The sequence below is a fragment of the Rhinopithecus bieti genome, unplaced genomic scaffold, assembly GCF_001698545.2.
Source record: "Rhinopithecus bieti isolate Rb0 unplaced genomic scaffold, ASM169854v2 scaffold_13248, whole genome shotgun sequence".
NCBI lineage: Eukaryota > Metazoa > Chordata > Mammalia > Primates > Cercopithecidae > Rhinopithecus > Rhinopithecus bieti.
Window position 1 is genome coordinate 48,411 of NW_016807336.1, and position 10,583 is coordinate 58,993.

The 10,583-nt window shown below is 47.2% G+C and overlaps 1 protein-coding gene across 3 annotated transcripts in view; it reads right to left on the reverse strand.

Moving 5' to 3' along the window:
* Positions 1 to 10,583, reverse strand: part of DIPK2B (divergent protein kinase domain 2B) — a 61,266-nt gene that overhangs the window by 7,947 nt on the left and 42,736 nt on the right. The window contains exon 3 of one of the 3 annotated variants that reach the window (XM_017881362.1): positions 1,684 to 1,857. The exons of 1 other annotated variant lie outside the window; for it this stretch is intronic. In XM_017881362.1, coding sequence (XP_017736851.1) covers positions 1,684 to 1,857 — 174 coding nt within the window. Of the gene's footprint in view, positions 1 to 1,683; positions 1,858 to 4,983; positions 6,927 to 10,583 lie in introns of those variants that run through there. One more of the 3 variants, XM_017881364.1, reaches the window with a different exon arrangement.

A 10,583-nucleotide genomic window follows, 5' to 3' on the forward strand; every position in this document is an offset into this window, starting at 1 on the left:
CTGGAGTGCAGTGGTGTGATCTTGGCTCACTGCAACCTCCACCTCCCGCGTTCAAGCGATTCTCCTGCCTCAGCCTCTTGAGTAGCTGGGATTACAGGTGCACCTCACTGTGCCTGGCAAATTTTTTTTTGTAATTTTTAGTAGAGACTGGGTTTCATCTTGTTGGCCAGGCTGGTCTGGAACTCCTGACCTCAGGTGACCCACCCGCCTCGGCCTCCCAAAGTGTTGGGATTACAGGTGTGAGCCGCAGCACCTGGCCTGGAGGGGACCTTTCTTACTATGTACCGCAGAGGGAAGTCCTGGGCCTACTGTTGTCTACAGGTGCGGCCACATAGCCATTCCTGGGTTCCATGCCTTGCCCTTCCTGGGCAGGGCCCAGGGCTGAGTCCCAGCCCCATGCTCTCATCCCACGCCTCTCAGGAGCTAGGCCTAGAAGTAGCCAAGGTCTGGGAGAAAAGATCTGTGAGAGTGCAGGACAACTGGCAATTCCTTTTCCTTCTCTAGTATTTCAAAGGCCAATGTCGCCAGGCAGGTTTTAGCGGGAAGAGTGTGGCCTCTGAGGGCAGGCAGATGGCTCTGCATTTGGGTTCTATTGCTGATGTTGGCTAAAAGTGACTTGGGCCAAGTCACTTCACATCTCAGGACTCCACTGAATCTCATCTGGAAAAGGGGACAATAGTAATGTTCTCGGGGGGTGACTGTGAGCATTAAATGAGATGATGTCAAACCTTCAGCACAGTGCGGGTGACTGAGTAAGTGAGAGCTGTTATTATGTGTTCAGTCATCATCCCTTTGGCCAGTGTTTATTAACTGTCTTTGCTGTGGCTTCTTCCTCCTCTACCTGTGCCTTTTCCCCCTCCTCTTCCTTCTCTTTCCTCCTTCCTTTCCCTCTCCTCCTCTCCTGCCTTCCTTCCTCTTCCTTTTCTTAGTCCTCTTCTTCCTCCTTCTCCTCCCCCCCTTCCTCTTCTTCCCTCTTTCTCTCTCTACTCCTCTTCCTTCTCCACCTCCTCTCCCCCACTTTCTAGTTCCCTTTGTGTCCATTATGTGACCCCTGCATCCTTACCCTTGGGGTCAGGGGTCAGTCAGAGTGATTGGGCTCCACATATTTTATGGGTGTTTGTTTCCATGTTAAGTGTCTGTCTCTACCACTGGACTGGAAGCTGCATGAAGGCAGGAGACACCATACTTGTCTTGTTGACCAGTGTATCTCCAGGCCCTTAATGCATCTTCATTTATTTGACCATTCCCCTGTGTATGGACATTTAGGAGTTACTTCCTTTTTTTCCCCTCCTTTCCAAGCTTAGCTGCAAGGTACATCTCTGGGTGGGTCATTCCTTGGCTATTTCTCCACTTCCTGAGCTTGGTCCCATCTGACTGATCTTTGAGGCACAGGTCAAAGTTGGCCTTCTTCACAAAGCCCTTCAGGGCTGCTCAGGCAGTGAAGGTGGCTACTGTTCCCTCCTATCCCCATCCCTCTCTCAGCTCTGGGCTCCCACACCTGTTTCCTCTATAGCAGCCACAGCACTTTCACACTGCAGAAGCCAACACATGCCAGAAAGGTCCTAACATGGGCTAGTGGCCCCAAGACATGCAGTAAAAGGAGGGAGAGAGCTCAATCCAGGGTGGTTTCTGCGAGTCCAAGGTTGACCCCCAACCTAGAGGGCTTGCCAGGTCCTTGCGTACCTGTAGGAGGATGGGGTGTGAGTTGACAGCTAGCGTGTAGAGCAGGCGCAGCTTGTCGCGGTCGGTGAAATGGTCCATGAAGATGCTGCCAGCGTCAGCCACCTCTGCATAGCGCCTGACCACGCGATCCAGGAGTCGCTGCGAAGGGCAGCGCAGGAGCGGACTGGCCAGGCCCTACGCGCAAGTGGGAGAGAGGTGGGAGAAGACAGAGGGATGCTAAGCTCTTGTGGGGGATTAGCAGGAGGGGGAATGGGCAGACCCTGTGTTGGGGTGAGGGAGACCTTGAGATTGGGGGGCCAGGTGAGGCGTGGGGAAAGACCTACAGGAGTAGGAGTTGTGGGGTGGGAGGTGTTGGGTAGCTCCGCCCAGGGGAAGAGGGGCAGATCCCTGTGGCTGGGGAGAGTGGCCAGAGCACTTTTGCGGGGCGGGATGGGAGGCCTCCTCCCCCACCACAGGCTACACTGGGGTGGGGCACAGAGACCCAGGGAACAGAGAAGAGAATGAGCTCTCTTGGGCAGCACGGCAGGAGGGCACTCGGCAGGCAGAGGACAGGGCGGGGGAGAGGAAGAATGGGAGAGCAGGTGGACCCCACCTTTCCCCAGCCCTCAGCTGGCCACCTGAGTTTTGCATTGCCTGTGTCTCTACCCACCATTGCACCCCCACCCTGCCCTTGGAAAGAAGGCTGATCCCAGGTTGAATTCATTCCCTGCCATGGGCTCTTTCGATTCCTTCTGCCATTTGACTTCGATATCACAACTATGAGGCTGCACTTGAGCGTCTTTGTATGTACCACTGTGTTCTTGGGATAAGACTTGGAGATACGAACCTAGGCTTTTTTTTCCATGAATGTTTCCAGTAGTTCTTTACAGACTAATACAGATGCCACTAACACCATGCGGGTGTGGTGGTTTGGATCTGTGTCCCTGCCCAAATCTCATGTGGAATTGTAATCCCCAGTGTTGGAGGAGGGGCCTGGTGAAAGATGATTGGATCATGGGAGCAGATTTCCCCCTTATTGTTCTTATGATAAGGAGTGAGTTTTCATCCTTCCTCTTTGCCTTCTGCCATGATTGTAAGTTTCCTGAGGCCTCCCCAGCCATGGTTCTTGTACAGACTGAAGAACTGTGAGCCAATTAAACCTCTTTTCTTTATAAATTACCCAGTCTCAGGTAGTTCTTTTTGTTCTTTTTTCTTTTTTGAGACAAAGTTTCACTCTTGTCACCCAGGCTGGAGTGTAGTGGTGCAATCTCAGCTCACTGCAACTGCCAGCTCCCAGGTTCAAGCCATTCTCTTGCCTCAGCCTCCCAAGTAGCTGGGATTACAGGCATGCACCACCACACCTGGCTAATTTTTTTGTATTTGTAGTAGAGATTGGGTTTCACCATGTTGGCCAGGCTGGTTTCAAACTCCTGATCTCAGGTGAACCACCCACCTCGGCCTCCCAAAGTACTGGGATTACAGGCATGAGCCATGGTGCCTGGCCTCAGGTAGTTCTTTACAGCAGTGTAAGAATAGACTAATACAGACACTAGAAGATTTCTTGAAAGATAGTGAGTTTAAGCTGAAGCCTGAACCTGAGGGTGGAAGAGTATTTCATGCAGAGGGAACAGTATATGCAAAAATGTTGAGAGGAGAGAGAATGTGCTAGAAGCTACAGGTGGTTAGGGCTTTTTGAAGCTAGAGTATCACTAGTGAGAGTGACCAGAGAGGAATCCCAAAATGGAAGACAGATGAAGTCATTTTAAGGAATTTTGATTTTATCTAGAAGGGATAGGGGACCACTGAAGCCTTTAAGCAGATACACATTTTATGCTCAGCTATACATTTTAGGAAAGCGATTCTGGGTTGTTATGTGGACAATAGATTCAGAGGAGTGTGGCCAATACTGCTAGTTATTGGCCCTTGCATTTTAGCTAGGCATATGGCCACCCCAAATAAAGATTTCATTCCCAGCTTCCTTTGCAGCTAGGTGTGATAATGTGACTAGGTACCAGTCAATGAGATATAAGTAAAAATTTCTGAGAAGAGTCCTTAAAGGGAGAGGATGTAGCTTTCTTCACTCTTTTCTTCTTGGCTGGAATGTGGAAGTGATGGGTGGTGCTCAGGCAGCCGTCTTGGATCAGGGCACACTAAGGGCTGTGAAGCAGCAGAATAAAAGTAACCTGGATCCCTGACAATCATGGAGCCACTATATTGGCCTTGGACAGCTATGTATCAGTTTCTTTTATGTTTTTTAAAAAGTGTATTTTGGCCAGGCATGGTTGCTCATGCCTGTAATCCCAGCACTTTAGGAGGTCGAGGTAGGCAGATCCCTTGACTCCAGGCATTTGAGACCAGGCTGGGTGACATGGTGAAAGCCTGCCTCTACAAAAAATACAAAAACTAGCCAGAAGTGGTGGTGCATGCCTGTAGACCCAGCTACTTAGGAGGCTGAGGTAGGAGGATCACTTGAGAACAGAAGGTGGAGGTTGCAGTGAGCCATGATTGTGCCACTGCACAGCCTGGGCAACAGAGTGAGACCCTGTTGCAATGAATAAAAGTGTATTTTGATCTTGTTTAAGCCACTGTTACTTGGATTTGTTGTTACATGCAACTGAACTTAATCCTAAATATCACAGGAGGAAAGAATGGAGGCAGGAAGGTCAGTTAGGAAGATGCAATGATTGAGATGTGAGATGAGAGAACGCAAAGACTTGAAGATATTTGTTGGTAGCAGAATATACTAGTCTTAGTGATAAGCTGAATGGTTGGGGGCTGTTGGTGAGAAGAAAGGAGGTGTCAGAGATAGTACTCAACGTGAGGGTGGACAACAAGAATATTGTTTGCTGAGGTGATTTTAAAACACGTTTGCAAACTCTTTGTCACTTCTCCCATCAAGAGATAGAGTCTCATTTCCCTCCCCTGGAATATGGACTGCCTTTGGTGACTCACTTTTGGTGGATAGGACGGTGCAAAAGTGAAGATGCAAAACACTGAGCCTAGGTCTTAAAAGGTGATACAGCTTCTCCTTGGTTCTCTCTTTGGATGCTTGCTTTTGTACCTAGCCACCATGCTGTAAGGAAGCCCAGGTCACATGGAGAGCCATACGTGGAGAGAAAAACCAAGATCTCCCACTCACTGCAGCTGGGCTGCTAACTGACAGCCAGCCCCAACTTGCCAGCCATGTGATTGAGCCATCTTGGAAGTGGAACCTCTATGCCCTATAGAACCACCCCAGCTGATGCCACGTGGAGCTTGGTGAGTCTTTCCCACCAAGCCCTGCTCAAGTTGCATATTCATGAGCAAAATAAATGATTGCTGTTTTAAGCCACTATGTGTTGAAATGGTTTAATACACAACAATAGATAACTGATATATTTGCTGAGAAGGTTCTGAACCACCTCTTTAACTACAGCAGGAACAGGCTTAAGAGACCATTTGTACTACCCCTTCCCTTTATGATGCAGGCAGCTCCTCCCCCAAGGTCCCACTTACAGAGTGAGACCTTTGTCTACTTCTGTTTGGCATGTGCTGGCCATGTGCAAACCCACAATTATATTGGCCAATGGCAAGCAGAATTGAGAAACCAGCCATTTCCGATAAAATAAGGTTTCATTTCAAACCAGATACACTTTGGGGATTTTGGGGATTACCAATTGCTTTGGAGTTTCTAAATCACTTCTCCCATCTGCATACATGGGCAACAGGGCTAACTTACCACCTCCCAGTGAAAAATAAAAAGATAACCAAACCTTGGACCTCTGTTGCCCCTCTCCCTGCCGTGCCTGGTTTCCTCATCCTTGCATTTCCTGTCTGGTGCTATCTCTTGGGAAGCCAGCCGACCAGTCAATGTCTCCATCGACTGGAATTTTGCTTGACTATGTTGTTACTTGATAAGGGCCTTTGGTTCAGGGTGATACTGAGAGTGGCTGTCACAGTTCTCTACCACAATCCTTAACAGTCTGTAAGACGGTCGATAAAATTTAGCAGACATGTTGCTGTGATGGTTAATTTTGTGTCAACTTGGCTAGGCTGTATTCCCCAGTTATTCAATCGAATGCTAGTCTAGGTGTTGCTGTGAAGGCATTTCATAGATATGATTAACACCTACAATCAGTTTACTTTAAGTAAAAGAGATTATCTAGATAATCTGGGTGGGCCTGATCCAATCATTCAAAGCCCTTAAGAACAAAACGGATTTTTTTAAGGAACAAGGAATTCCATCTGCAAACTACAGCATCAGCTTCTGCCCAAAGGTTTACAGATTGCTAGTCTACCATATGGATTTTGGACTTGCCAGTCCCTACAATCATGTAAATCAATTCTTTGAAATAAATCTGGACATGTATATGTATCTCCTACTGGTTCTGTTTCTCTGGTAGAACCCTGCCTGATAACACTAGCTAAAGGAAAACACTTGTTCATTACAAAACGGACAGCAACTAAGACCAAAACCTAGGTTTGCTTTCATCTTGGAAGCTTTTAGTGAAATCTGAATAGAGGAGAAGTAACTTCCCCAAAGGAGTCATTTGACCTGCGATTGGCTTTCATCCATACCCCGGAGTGTTTGCTCAAAACACATCACCAGCAGTCAGCAGTGTCCTCATTTAAAGGGTTCTTACCAGAATGGAAACATAAAAGATAAATAATCTTGACAGATGATTTCATGACTCTGATGGAGGTACTTAAAAAGTAAAAGAGATATGCTTTTGTTTCCCTCTAGAAGCTAGAGATAAGACAGTTCATCCATCACTAGCGCAAGAACAGGTTTTCCTTCAGACCAGACCAAAATTTAGAAGTTATGTGGACCTTCTGTAATGTTGTCAGAATTGCACTAGCTCCTTATCAGGTTCTATCTCATGGGAAGACCTGTCCAGACTGAGAATCTCGCCAGAAATAGATGACAGTAGGATCACATCTGGATTGGGGTGGGCTGAGCAATGGTCCCATCTAGGGGACCACAGTGTGGTAGAAAGAGCTGGGGCTTTGGAGTTGCCATCAGATAATATTCTGCAAAGGTAGCCTGTTGCTGGTGGGCCTGTGTGTAGGTGAATTCTGGAGGGTGGCATGGGAGCTGCATGTGAAGGCTTAATGCAGAAGCCTCTTTAGTGACTACTATTTGAAAATGTGGTTGGTATAACACAGTTGGGAGAAGGCTAACACTTTCTGGAAGTTCTAAGTGCTGGGCCCTATGCCAGGCTTTTTCACTGGTGTTATCTCAGCACACACAGGAACTTTAGTTCTCTCTGGCCCTGGTGACAGTCCTGAAAATTTAAAATGATTGATTAAAAAAAGGCTTCAAAAGATTTGTGGAAAATGTGACATTAATTTTCGCAGCCCTGGCAGGTAAATGCAAATGGTAGACGGCATTATCCAGTGATCTAGTAAAATACTCCCATGTTCCAGATGGGAATAAGGACCAGGAAGGAAGTGGCTTGTTAAAGATCATGCTCCTGGCTGGGTGTGGTGGCTCACATGGATGAAGCTGGAAACCATCATTCTCAGCAAACTAACACAAGAACAGAAAACCAAACACCACATGTTCTCACTCATAAGTGGGAGTTGAACAATGAGAACACATGGACACAGGGAGGGGAACATCACACACAGGGGCCTGTCAGGGGTTGGGGGGCTAGGGGAGGGATAACATTAGGAGAAATACCGAATGTAGGTGACGGGTTGATAGGTGTAGCAAACCACCATGGCACATGCATACCTATGTAACAAACCTGCATGTTCTGTACATGTATTGCAGAATTTAAAGTATAATAATAATAGAAAAAAATTAAGTTAGCTGGGTGTAGTGGCACATGCCTGTAGCCCCAGCTACTCGGGAGACTGGGGCAAGAGGGTCACTTGAGCCCAGGAGTTCAAGACTGCAGTGNTGTCGGGGTTGGGGGGCTAGGGGAGGGATAACATTAGGAGAAATACCGAATGTAGGTGACGGGTTGATAGGTGTAGCAAACCACCATGGCACATGCATACCTATGTAACAAACCTGCATGTTCTGTACATGTATTGCAGAATTTAAAGTATAATAATAATAGAAAAAAATTAAGTTAGCTGGGTGTAGTGGCACATGCCTGTAGCCCCAGCTACTCGGGAGACTGGGGCAAGAGGGTCACTTGAGCCCAGGAGTTCAAGACTGCAGTGAGCCGTGGTCGCTCCAATGCTCCTTATTGGTGTCCAAGTTTGCTTTCATACCCAGATTCCAATAGGGTATTACATGGATTTAATGGGGAGAAAGATGGGGGGGAAAGCCAGTGATTTCAGAATAGGGCACTGTGTCCCAAACTTGGCTGACAATCCCAGCCTTCAGAATGCTATAAACCTACAGATTCCTAGGTCCCCACCTAGAAATTCTGGAAAGGTAGGTCTGTTGGAGGCTTAGAACTCTGGATTTAGACAGATATCATGAGCTGTTCTTGTTATCAGCCAAGCCTAGGGAACAGAAGGGGAGCAAGGGAGATAAGAAACTGAGATGCAATTCAGCATTTCCATCTCAGGAGCTTTGGAAGAAGTCCCTGGGCAGACTTCTTTCTTTAGCTTAGACACAAATAAAAATGACTGTGCATTCTTGATGGTAAAGACAGCTGGTAATGGCTTCCCCATCACTCCTCAGATGGCTATCATCTGTCCCCAGAAAGGTCTGGCTGGTAAAAGCCGAAAGTTACCCTTTAAAAAGGGATGTGCGCACTATAATAGAGGTGCTCCAGAAAACCACACAATCTTCAAAACCACCCGAATGAATCTCTCAGGAGGAAATCATAGCTGCTTGAAGGAGAGATGGGGTTGCTGACCCCTCACATCACACTGCAGAGCCTACTCCAAGGAAGGATTGAGTGGAAAGAAGAATCAGGAGTGCCAGGTGGCAGTTGGAAAGGTGGCAGTCTAAGGGCCGTGTACTGACTCCAACTGGCCACTAGCCCCATGCTGCAACTTGGGGTGACAAGAACCAAAGGAGAGCTGGCATCCTAGACACCTCCATTTTCAGATGTCCTATATCGGGTCAGTGAAGATACTGTCACACTACCCGTCGTGTGACAATACATAGCTATTTACCATGCTAAAATAGTCCATTTTAGCATGGTAAAAAGAACCAGAGACACTGTTGGAATTCTCTGCTGCTGCTTGTCCAGCTCTTTCTTTGGAATTTCAGCACAAACTTGGTTTACAAACCTCACAGAACATGCACGCAAAAGGCTTGGCCTGGTGAGAGGCATATCCTCTGCATTCAGTACTTTAGTACCTATCATTGTCACCATCATGGTCATCAGCATCGACATTGTCACTGCCACGTGCTAGACGTGCCTTCCATACAGAGCCACGGTAGTCTCCATGCCCTACGTACCCTTACAGCTGAGGCTTCCCCTTCTACGGCCACTTGCTTAGGGCAGCAGGGCAAGGCCATCTTTGATGGATAGGGGGTACCTGGTGTGAAAGGCTCTACTTAATGAGCTGTTGGTAAAGAGTTACGCCAATTATTCTGATTCCCTTTTGGGATTTTGATTTGGGATCTATCTGAGAAAGAGAGGATGGGACAGTGCTATGGAAAGAAGCAGAGATGCCATGAGTGAGGGTGATTGGGGGCCCCCATGAAGCAGTGACCGAAGCACCAGATGCATGGTTGCTGGGTGCCAGCGCTGCTTCGGGTCTTAAAAGCTTCTGTGGGCTCAGGGAGTCTTTTTGTCTCCAGGAGAGCCAGGCAGCCCACCAGCCCAGAGAAACGGGCTTTTATTGAGGCATGAGGGAAAGGCAGCGGGTTAGGATTGGAAGTCCTGGGCCTACTGAGACTCAATTTCTGCCTCTGTAAGAGGAGGGATGACAGTGTCTTTTCTCAAACCTCATGGGAATGGCATGGAAGATAATGTGCATGAACCTCGTTAAAGCATTCACCATCCTGTGCCCCTGTATAGCCGTATTATCCTGAAGCCCATCTTCCATCCTAATTGTGCAACTTGCTTCTGCCTGATTTTTGGCAGTTTCCAAAAGCAAATGTTTCTCAAAAGACAAAGATTCACCACTACTGAACATATTTGAATATTTGCTCAGATAGAAATAAGTGTGTGAAAAAAAGAACATGAACTCCTCTTAGAAAGAAAATCTAAGACCAGAAATGTGGCTTTTCCCAGATTAAAAGTCAGCTTGTCTCAGAAAGAAGGTTTTCCTTGCCAGCTAGATTTGGAAGGCTGAGGGAAATCTTGAACAAATGAATTTTTACTTTGAGTGGACTTACTGTTCTCAAGCTCACCCAGGGAGAAGAAGAGAACGTGCTAACGCTAATAAACCTGTGAGTTTCCTTTCTGGTTACACACCCGAACACCATTCACATGATTTAGTTGTTAAATATGCATGTGAAATGGGACTTAGGTTAATCATGCATCATAAGTTAATCAATGCTCTATAATTAAAACAATGTTGATTCAATAACTGTCTCAGCTGTGGATAATTAAACCAAAAGTTACTGAACATTTCTCCAAGCTGTATTGTATTCAAAATAATGAAAACTCTTTTTTGGTTTGTGTCATTAAGAGAAACATCTTGGCTGGGTGCAGTGGCTCATGCCTATATTCCCAGCACTTTGGGAGGCTGAGGTGGGAGGATTGCCTGAGCCCGAGAGTTCCAAACCAGTCTGGGCAACATAGGGAGACCCTGTCTCCACAAAAAAATGAAAAATTAGTTGGGCATGGTGGTGCCACACCTGTAGTCCCAGCTACTTGGGAGGCTGAGGTGAGAGGATCGCTTGAGCCTGGGAGGTTGAGGCTGCGCTGAGCTGTGATTATGCCATGCATGGCACTCCAGCCTGGGCAACGAAACAAGACTGTCTCAAAAAAAGAAAAAAAGAGCATAGGCGGAGCAAGATGGCCGAATAGGAACAGCTCCAGTCTCCAGCTTCCAGCGCGAGCGACACAGAAGAACGG